The 10,565-nt window shown below is 53.3% G+C and overlaps 1 protein-coding gene across 2 annotated transcripts; it reads right to left on the reverse strand.

Moving 5' to 3' along the window:
• Window positions 1-529: 529 nt before the first annotated feature.
• On the reverse strand, window positions 530-9,312 carry ESAM (endothelial cell adhesion molecule). 2 transcript variants are annotated; one of them, XM_066334850.1, is made up of 7 exons: window positions 9,242-9,312; window positions 3,774-3,928; window positions 2,390-2,603; window positions 2,161-2,316; window positions 1,866-1,988; window positions 1,638-1,776; window positions 530-1,270 (listed from the first exon to the last, which is right to left on the reverse strand). In XM_066334850.1, exons 1-7 carry the CDS (start codon window positions 9,285-9,287, stop codon window positions 919-921), a joined length of 1,185 nt encoding a protein of 394 aa, XP_066190947.1. In that variant the 5' UTR covers window positions 9,288-9,312; the 3' UTR covers window positions 530-918. The 2 variants fall into 2 exon arrangements, with proteins under 2 accessions (XP_066190947.1, XP_066190946.1); XM_066334849.1 differs by lacking the exon at window positions 9,242-9,312 and adding an exon at window positions 8,941-9,026.
• Window positions 9,313-10,565: the final 1,253 nt, after the last annotated feature.

Below are 10,565 nucleotides of genomic sequence, written 5' to 3' on the forward strand. Positions count from 1 at the left end.
CACTGCTGGACAGGTGACAGCTGCTGTGACACCATACAGGTGTGTGTAGTGTCACTGCTGGATGTGTGACGCCATGCAGGTGTGTGTGACATCACTGCTGGATGCGTGGCACCATACAGGTGTGTGTGATGGCTGTAGTGACATCATTCCACTGTGTGATGTCACTGCTAGGTCTGACTGTGGGTGTGACATCATACAGGCACGTGTCACGTCACTGCTGCTGTGTGATGGTGTGACATCATGCAGACACACGTGACATCCCTGACAGACATGTGACATGCCTGTATGGCACCATACAGGCATTAGTCAGATGCTGTGATGTCACACACTCATTGTGGCATCATACCTCCTGACAAAGGGTGTGACATCACGGTCACACGATGTGACAACACGTGCATCATGATGTCACCTCACCCTGAGGACCTTGGCTGGTGCACTGTGACATCACCCTGCCCTATGACATCACCCAGAAGGTCGTGGGACATCCCTCCCCGCCTCGAAATCTGCACAAACTCACCCAAAGCGCCGGTGCTGGGCAGCGCAGCAGCTTTTAATCAGAAAATCCCTAAAAAAAGTGTGTGTGTTTGTATGTGTGTTCCCGTGCCCCCCCCACCCCCTCTTTTAATGCTCTTTTATGAAAAAATCCCTCATTTCACCTGACATATAGATATAGAAAAAAAATAATAATAGGGGGACGCCCCTGAGGCAGGGCTGTGGCTGGTTTGGGAGGTGATATTTATGGGGAGACTCGGTCCCTCCAAACCCAGAGAGCCTCTGCACCCATTAAACACGCCCACGATGAGTCCAGCTGCTCGAGGCATCTGTTAAAAAGAAAAGGAAACCCAAAAAGGGACAAAACCACCCCAGGAAACAGGGAGTGGGGTTGGCTATGGGCACCCCTGTTTTTTGAGGGGCTGCTCACACCAAGGAGCCAGCTCGGCTCTGCGCTGGCACCATGACAGGAACGGCACCTGCTCGTGCCAGGCTGGAGGGGGGCAACGACCCCACGGGAGCGGCGGCTGGATCCTGGCGGCGCCGGGGGGTCCCGTTAACGGCAGGGGGTGAGAGGTTGGGGGGCCGCCCCCCTCCCCGGGGCGGGGGTCCCCGGTAGCTGCCGGTGGTGGTGAGGATGGAGGCGGTGTCGGAGGGGGCTCTGGCTCCGTAGGTTTGCCGGGTGCCCGCGATGGAGGATAGGGTGCTGGTTTTGGACATGGTGTCTGAAGCTGGCCTCCTTGCCCATGATGGGGTTTTGGGCGCCACGGCATCTTCCCTGCCAAGAGGGGAAAGCGTCAGAGGGATCGGCTCTGGGAACCCTTCCATTCCCTGCCCCAGCACACTCTCCCTGAACACTGAGGTTGTGCAGACATTCTGGACCCACAGACAGAGGGACAAAAGGGAAAACATAGGTGGAAAATGCCCTCGTTAACTCTGAAATCACAACTGGCCAGAGGTGGAAACTTCCTTCCTGATTGTTACCTCTGGAGCATATTGATGACTGGCCAGAGATCAAGAACTCTTCCCCACTATTAACTCTGAACCTGAGAAATGATGGGCCAGAGGTAGAAACATTCTCCTCACCCATTAACCCTGAAACCTAATGATGATTTGAACCCCCCTCCACAGGTAGAGCGCCTCACTTGATCTCATTGGCTCCCTCCTCCTGGCTGTCACGTTTTTTCCTCCTGTAGCCGACAACCTTCTGGGCAAAGAAGATGATGGTGGCAAGGGCACCCAGGGAGCCCAGCACGGCGCCGGCAATGACTGCTTTGGTGCTTGCTGCCAGAGAGAGACAGAGATTCCCTTATTGTCACAGGGACCTCGTGGGGACTGTGTCCCCCTCCCCAACCCTGTGGACACATACTCACTTGAGTGTACCTCCAGGACAATGCTGCAGTTCTTAGAGCCTGCTTGGTTTTCAGCCCTGCAGACGTAGACCCCTGACATTTCTAGGGAGAGGTTGGTCAGCTTGAGGGTGCCTTTGGTGCGGTCTGTAGGTGAGAAATTTGGGTGCTGCGTCACAGCCACTCCTAAACCCTCCACCTCCTCGTGCAAGAAGCGGTTGAGGGGACGAAGCCAAAAATTCCCTCAGCTGAATATTCTCAGGATATTGCAACCCATGCACCCACCCCACTCCCCAGCCCCACACTGGTGCCACCTTACCCTGGGCAGGAGGAAAGAAGACCTGCAGGGTGGGCGGCTCGCGCTGCCACTGGTACACGGGCGAGGGCTTCCCCTTCTTGGAGGAGCAGCTCAGGGTGACGTTGGCCCCCAGGACGGCGTTGCCGTGCAGTTGGCAGGTGGGGGCGGCCGGTGGCACTGTGGGCACTGGCGTTAGTCCTGAGAGGCACCACGGGGAGATCCAAGGGGGCCAGGGGGAGCAGAGCCTTACCCAGGACGGTGAGGTTGATGATGCCAACGTTCTCGTCCGACCTGACGGTCTCATCCACCACGTTGACAGAGCACATGTACTGACCCGAGTCTTGCTCCCGGGTGGCGTTGATGAATATCGAGATGTTGTGATTGGGCATAGGGTACACGAACCCCATGCGGGGCTTCAGATCCGTCTCTGCCACCTTCACCACCTTGCTCAGGTATGCCAGGATCTGCACAGGAAAAAAAACCCCACATGCTTTCACTTCTGGAAGGTGTTGCTGGAGAGAAAAGCCCCTCTAAAAGCCCTCTCATGCCTTACCTCCCCTGAGCATCCTGGACATGGGAACTACAGGCAGCTCCCCCACCACAGACGCAAATGCCCCTGGCATGGACACCATGAGCAACTGTCTCATCAGGAGCATCTCCTCAGCAGGGGAATCACAAGTGGGTGTCTCCCCATTGTGAGCATGACAAGCACCTCCCTATTGCAGAGAACCTGGGCATATCCCCAGTGTGGGCATCTCCCCTCAAGGGCACTATGAGCACCTCCCCACCGTGGGCACCTCCTGATCGTGAGGACCACCATCATCTCCCCACTGTAAGCATTTCCCACTGTGGACACCACAAACACTTCCCCGTATTAGCATCTCCTCATCTTGGATCTCTCCCCATCGTCTGTCTCTCCCAGCTGTGGGCACCACAAGCACCTCCCTGCTGCAGGCACTGTGGGTGTGACCTCATTGTGGGCATCTACACATCACCATGAGCTTCCTCCATCAAGGGCACTCCCCCCATGGTGGGCACCATGAGCTTTCCCTGTCATGGACACCATCCCATCACAGGCACTACAAGCAGCTCCCCATGGGTATGGGGATGGCACCATGGGTAGGTCCTCATCATGGGCACCGTGAGCGTGTCCCCTGTGGTGGTCACCTCCCCATGGTGGACACCATGAACTTCACCCCATCATGGGCCAACTCTCCACCATGGGCACCACAAACATGCCCCCCTGTGGGAACCACACGCACATCCCTGCCATGATCATCTCCTCATTGTGGGCATCTCCCCATCACAGGCGCCATGTCCTTCACCTGGACACTTGCCCATGGTCAGCCACCATGAGGTTCCCCCACTCATGGGCACTTACCCATTGTGGGCATCTTCCTTGCACTGGCACCATGAGCTTCATCCCATCATGAGCATCACATGGTGGGCACCATGAGCTTCTCTCCATCACGGCTACCTCCCCATCATGGGCATCCTTCCACCATGGGCACTGTGGCCACTACCCCTTGGTTGGCACCATAATTTTTCCCCCATCATGGGCACCACCAGCACCTCCTCCATGGTCACCCCCGACCTTGGCCCCCTCCATCCTGCAGCCCCTGCCCTCTTCTCACCTGGAAGGAAGCAGCATTCTTGTTCAGAAACCAGGTGACGTAGGGCTCGTTCCGGGAGTGGCTGTCGTACCAGGCTGGCAGCACCGCCTGCTGCCCCTCCACGGAGAACACCAACCTCGTCCCCACGTGCACCTCCAGCCCAGCCAAGGAAACACCTGCCCATGGGAGAGGGAAGAAATCGAGAAGTGACTCAACCCCAGGTGCTACTTCTCCACAAATCCTCACCGTGAGAAAAAACCCTATTCACAAGACAAAAACAACAATCCCAAGTTATCACCAGGAAGCTGGGCCAGGAGAACATTCTGCCTCCTTCCCTGCCACAGGAAGGGTTTTCCGCCTACTCCGGAGGATGCAGGACATTGCTGTTCCCTCCCATCCCAGCTTCCGCCCCACATGACTTGGGAATTCCTAAGGCCCAAGTCCTCCCTCCCAGGAGACGGCCACCTCCAGCAGGCAGACACCCCCCTGAGCTCAGTATAGGGGTACTCCCAGCCCCCCAGGATGCTGCACCAGATCCCATGGGATTTATTTTTAGGGCTCCCCCATATGCACCCCACAAGCCTTCCCCAGCGTCCCAGTATCCCGTTTTGCTGCCAGCACTAAATTGGGATAATCGATGAGTGGCTCCCTCTGGTGCCCCATCTCATTTGACCCCAAATATCTCATCCCAATCCCCTGTCACTATGTCCCCTGCTTCTCATCATCTCCCCAAGCCCCACTGGGAGGAGGCTATGGGGTAAGAGTGGGTACCACGGACCAGAGAGGGATGCTCAGCTCCTGGGGGAAGCTCATTCCCCAGCTTTGCCCGCAAGGCTCAGCCAGAAAATTAATCGGCTTGGGCAAGGCTGGGTTTGTGCTGGGCTTGGTTTGTTTTTCCTCAGGGAACATCACCGAGGCCCTGCATCCCAGCAGCTCCATCCCTGCATCTGCCCATCGATCCGTGACCCCGCCTGGCCCTGTCCTGCCAGTGCCCCAGGGATGCTGCACACTGGGATGCAGGGGGGAAAGGATGATGCTACCCCCTCATCCCAAATCCTCAGTTTGAGGGGAAAAACCCCTGGGTTTGAAGGATTTCAGGAGCTTTCAATAACCTCGCACTTTCCCCTAAGAGCTCAGAGGTTTTAATTGGATTTTTCCAGGGTGGGAAGAGGAAAACAAGGCGCTGGGGGGGTATTTTTAGCCTCCTCCCGCATCCGTTCATCCCCCCTCCTGGCAAGGCATCGGTGCCATTTCCGGACGGAGCCTTCCAGCTCCAGGCAGGAAACTCTGCTCCGGCTGATAAGTCTTCTCAGGAATTAAAAAAAATAATTAAATTTCCTTTCTCTGGTGAAAAACTGGGAGAAATAAGGCCCAGTCTGGTGAGGGTGCGTAAAAATAGCTCACCCAGGCTAAGAACATAAACCTTTAAATCCTGGAGGGTTTGGGGCGGGGGAGAGATGCTGGAGGCGCCAGCAGGTCCCAAATCATTGATAATATTATTTATTAATTACACAAAGCTATGGTATCAGATCCAATAGACAGTATGGAAAAAGAATAGTAATTATAGTGTATTTATATGTAATTATACAGATAATTGTATTAAATTTAGAGAAAGTGGAAAGAAATATGGGATGGCGACTCATTAAATTGGAATTTCCAGAACAAAATAGATCATCGAGAACATGTAATTTATAATAGTTATAAATATAGGTATATTTTAGCAAGAATAGGGATAATAGTGGGGATGTGAGAGTGATCATAGTGCTCAGAATAATGAGAGTAATGATCAAAGTGAGAATAATAATTATAAAAGTGGGAATAATAATGATAAAAGTGATATTAATAATGACAATAATAATAATGGTAATAGCAAATAGAATAATTATAAAAATTATTCCAATACAATAATGATAACAGTCATAATAATTATAATACAGATGATAATTATAATACTAATAGTGATCAAAATCATACAGTTCATTAATTATGCAGATGGCACAGCCCCTAATCCTCCCTGCATTCCCAATAGCTGGGAAAATCCAGGTGTTTTCAGCCCAAAACCTCCATTATTATAAAAGTGTGTTAAATTGGGATAATCTAGAAGAAAACAGATTATATTCAATAATTGTATTGTAATTTCTACTAGAAATATTAGCAATAGCAGGTAATAGACCTGGTAGAATAATTATAATTGTAATTTAATAAAAATAATTTTAAGAGTTATAATAGTTATAACACTAATTATAACAGTGATTATAATGATAATAGTAATAAACGAGTGATATTAAGTATAATAATAATAATAATAAATATTATTCATAATATCATTCATTAATTATGCAGACGGCATTGATAAATGACTCCACAGCTTCTACACCCCTGTGCATCCCCAACAACTGGGAAAAACCAGATTTTTCATCCTACCTCCTCCATCAGCATGATTTTTTGGGCACAAAAAGGTGCTGGGCCAAAGGTTGCTGGGGATTCCTGGGGAAATCCAGGCTCCAGAGAGGGAAAAGTTGTTCTGGCACCAACCAGAGGTTTCTCATCGCACCCCAAGGCACTGAAACAGCCCCGTGTGCCTCAGAGCTGCTCCCAGCACTGCCAACCAGGGTGTGTTAACCCTGAAACCTCCTGATGACCACGTTAATTATGTTAATTGTGCTCTGGAGCTGCACAGCTTTGCTCTGTCATCCTCAAAACTCCTGTGGCAACAGGAGATCCCGGCTCCATCATCTCCCCTCCAGCGAACTGGGGAGAAGAAGATGGATCCGGATCTGAAGGCTGCTAGCTCCCCAAAATTCCCTTTTTCCTTGCAGAATTCACCCAAATTCCTCATCTGAGACAGACGTGACCCTAGGAAAGGCTGCTGGAGCTGGGTCTGGAGCTGCAGGCACGGGACCGAACCCCCTGGCACAGCTCTGGCTTTGGCCACCTCGACGCTCCAAATCCTCTAATGCTTTAACCAGATCGAAAAAATTAAGCCGCTCGCGGTGCTCATACGGATCCGGGGGGGGCCGGGGCCCTCGGCCCCTCCCGCCTGCTCTTTGGGCTCAAAACCTGGAGTTTTATCCAGCTGCCCTGAGCTAAACACCTGCCCGGGTGTTTTCCCCCCGCCCCAGCCCATCTGCTGGGATTTTTTTTTGCATATGGAAAAACAGAATAGACTTAAATTTGCCTTTAGAAATAGCTATATTTTTTCCCCCTCTCTATGGAATAAATATCTTACGATTTAGCATTCCAAAATAATTTAAATTTTCCCGTGACAAAAAAAAAATTGAGAGAACGGCTTTAAATTTTCTTCGAATTTTTTTTCCTATGGAAAAAAAATCACCTTTAAATCCCTGCAATCTTAGCATTAATCCCTGTGCTGATATCAACCACCCTATCCTCTAAAATTGCATCATTTCACCCCAAAAAAAGCTGTTTCCTGGCTCTGGCACAGCCTGAATCCCCCAAAAAGCAAACTCCCCCTCCAGCCGCCTCCCCAAGTCTCTAAACCATTAACTGTATGGGGAATTAAATCCCGGAGGCGGTTGGGGTTTGATGACCCCGCTTGATAGGATTAAGGCGCTGGAGTCATGTGAAACCCAGACCCAAATTAAATCCCAAAAGATCAAGCTTGGGATTTAAAATACACAGCGGGAATCTGGCCGGAAAAGGGACCCTTGAAAAAGCTTGGAAAAAGGTCAAGGAGCATCTCAGCGCTGCGACACAGTCGCCTTCCCCTTTTTTTTTTTTTTAAATTATTTTTGAGGATTTTTTTTTTTTTCCCTTTTCTTCCCTTAACTTTGACTATTTATAAACGAGCAGATAGGACATGCCGGGCTGTGGAGCAGTGTCCGTTGGGAAAATCCACAGAGGCATTTCTCACGACCCCGGGGGCGGGGGGGGGGCCAGAAAGTGCCGTATCCTCCAGAGAGACCAAATTTGGGGAAAAAAAATTAAATAATGCAATAATCATATGTGACTTTGCTATAGATGGAAACGTGCTTCACTCCTGATGTGGGAGAGAGAGGCGGAGATGGGATGGGATGGGATGGAGATGGGATGGGCAGGGGATGAGATTGGAATGGGACTGAGGAAGAGATTGGGGTTGGGATCAGGGATGGGATGGGATAGAGACTGGGAAGAGAACAGGGATGGCAAACATCCCTCACTTTGCTTTTCACCATCACAATTCCATGACGATCCCAAGGGATGAGGAAGGATTGCTTGAAAGCAAAACTAAAGGAAAAATACACATTTGGGGTTCAAAAGGGTCTCTTTGCTGCATTTTTGAGCTGTCGGTGCCCATGATGTCACGTCCCAGGGCTCAAGTGTGATTTTTTGTGGCAATCCATCATGATTCTATGTAAAAAACGTCATCAGGATACAGCAAAGGAGCGCCCTGGCGGGATTTAAGGGCTGAGTGACCCCCACACCTCACACCAACATGCTTTAACTAACTTTTATCAAGGAAGAAAACCTTCAAGGAGGAACAAGTGGCGGCTCCAGGACCCCCACCCAGTGTTCTGCTGGAAGGAAATGCTGCTGCCATTGTTTTTGGGGCCGTTTCCTTTCTCCAAGGGCCTCTCCTTTGCTGGGAACGCCAAAGGATATTTCCTTCTGAAGCAACCATGGCAGTTCCAAAAAAAAAAAAAACCCAGGGTGGGAAATTTAGAGGTGGAAGAAAGGAAAAACCCATGGGCAGAGAAGGCTTGAGACCCCTTCACCTCAAAACCAGCTGGGATGGCTGCAGAGCACCAGTAAACAAGGAAAAATGGATTTTTTTTCCTGCCCGGTGCCACACAGGGAGGTGAACTATGGACACTCCCATTGGAGTCCCTGGCACGTCCCCAACTGGGGGTGCTTCGGGTTTGGGGGTGCTGAAAGCAGCTGTTTGGCAGCTCCAAGGTACAAATGGCATTTCCTGGGGTGACTCAGACTCTCTCCACTCTGGGCACTCCTAAAAGGGGAGTGGGGTGGATCCTTCCCCTCTCTGCCCCCGCCAAGCTGCCTGCTGAGGTAGGGGACCGGGGGCACAGAGACAGGTGGGTGCTGTGACCCCCGCCCCCGGTACCCCATGGTCCTTTCCCGGGGCCACCCTAAAGCTTCCCAGGGTCCTGCCTGGCGATGTTGGGCTCCCGGGTTCCTTGCTGGGTGCCTCCGGCTGCTCCCACACCCTGTCCGTATCTCCGGGTCCTACCCGAAGCCCTCCCAAAATCTCTCCCTTGTCCTGCGCGGTTCATCCCGTTTATCCAGAGTCCCTCCGGGCGCTCCCCCGTTACCATCGCGTCCCGAGCGGTTCCCCCCGATTCCCCCGCGCCCTCCCGGGGCAGCCGCCAGCACCGCCGGACCCTTCCTGCCGCATCCCGAAAGCTCTCCCGCGTCCTGCCCCGTATCCCCCGCTCCTCCCCGCAGCTCGTCGGGTGCTCACCCGGTCCCGTGCCCCCACCCTGGTGCCCCGTGCCGTTCTCCCGGAGCCCCCCGTGTCCCGCGGGGCTCACCCAGCAGCGCCGCCAGCGCCAGCGCCGCCCGCCGCAGCGCGCCCATGGCCGGAGCCGCCGCCGCAGCAGGTGCCGGGGGGGCGCCGGGGGGCAGCGGGGCGGGACCCGCAGGTGGGGGCGGACCCGAGCCCACCACACCCCGTGTGGGTGTCCAGTCCCCGGCACTGACCCTCCCCCAGCCCTCCCCCCCGCGCTCCAACCCCGCTCCGGCTCCCCCCAGCCGGTGCGCAGTTATTAGTTATACGGGTTGGTATGGCTTGTGTTAGGGTGAAGGGTGGGCTCAATGTGGCACCTCGGTGTTTAATTTCACCCCCTTCCCCAGGGGAAGCGCAGAGACCCCAAACCCTCCCCAGTCTCATCGCTCCGACGGCAGCGGGGTGGAACATCCCGTCCCGCATCCCTCACCCTCGTCCAACGCCCCTCCACCCCTCCGGATAAACGCATCGATCCTGAAAAATAAACACCGTCTCCAAAAAAAAGGGGCAATTTTGACTACCTGGTTTTCGGGAGCTCCGGGTGGATCCTCCCCGGCTCAGCCAGGGTTATCCCAGTCCTCGATCAGAGCAGGGTCAGACCTCGAAGCACCAGCGGAGATTAGACACTGGCGGAGGAGGAGGAGGAGGCGGTGGGGGCAGAATTAATCCCTTCTCGCCCTCGCCACCCCCCTAATCCAGCCTGGCCTCCAGGACTGCAGGATCCCAGGAGCAAGGAGGCTTTGGGGGGATCGACCTGGCTTGATCCCACCGGGACCCCACCTCTCCCTGGCAGCATCCTCACCCTCTGCTAACATCCAATGCTTCCAACTCGGCGGCAGCTCTTTGGGGCAACTCACCTTGTTCTCCCTCTGTTTTGAAGACTTGGAGCAAGGTGGGTGTCCCACGGGTGACCTGCTCCCCTTCCTCACTCCACCACCTCAGGGCTCAGCTGCACCCAAAGGCGATGCCAACTTCCAGACGGGCAGTGATCCTCACTTCTTTCACGGATTCTGGGAACTCCTGCAGGGAAAGCTCTGGCCATGCTCACCCCACATAAAAATAATAAGCAAATCCTTCAACGACGACCCCAGGAACAAAGCCCTGATGGGGAATATCCACAGGGAAAAAAAGCTCTCAGCACCTCCTCAAACTCCCCCAGAGAAGGAAAAGGATGTGTGGAAGCCTCTGTACGTGTTTGTTTGATTTTATTAGGACCGACACATTCATCGTATGTCACAACGTCACCGATGGATGAGCTCCAGGAAATAAAACCCACCGGCGCCGGCGGCCGCGCGTGGGGCTGGACCAGGAACACGCTGAAAAGGCATAAATGCGTCCTCCCCCACCCC

This window comes from Sylvia atricapilla, chromosome 23, assembly GCF_009819655.1.
Source record: "Sylvia atricapilla isolate bSylAtr1 chromosome 23, bSylAtr1.pri, whole genome shotgun sequence".
In the NCBI taxonomy this organism is placed as follows: domain Eukaryota; kingdom Metazoa; phylum Chordata; class Aves; order Passeriformes; family Sylviidae; genus Sylvia; species Sylvia atricapilla.

What these genes read in the sequence shown, in the direction of transcription:
- ESAM (XM_066334849.1), bottom strand. Translation starts at nt 9,025, where the DNA reads ATGGTAACGGGGGAGCGCCCGGAGGGACTCTGGATAAACGGGATGAAC. An exon ending in AGAATGCTGCTTCCTTCCAG is followed by an intron (nt 2,604 to 3,773) that starts GTGAGAAGAGGG and finishes TTTCCTGTGCAG; the next exon opens with ATCCTGGCATACCTGAGCAA. An exon ending in GAGGGAGCCAATGAGATCAA is followed by an intron (nt 1,271 to 1,637) that starts GTGAGGCGCTCT and finishes CCCTCTTGGCAG; the next exon opens with GGAAGATGCCGTGGCGCCCA.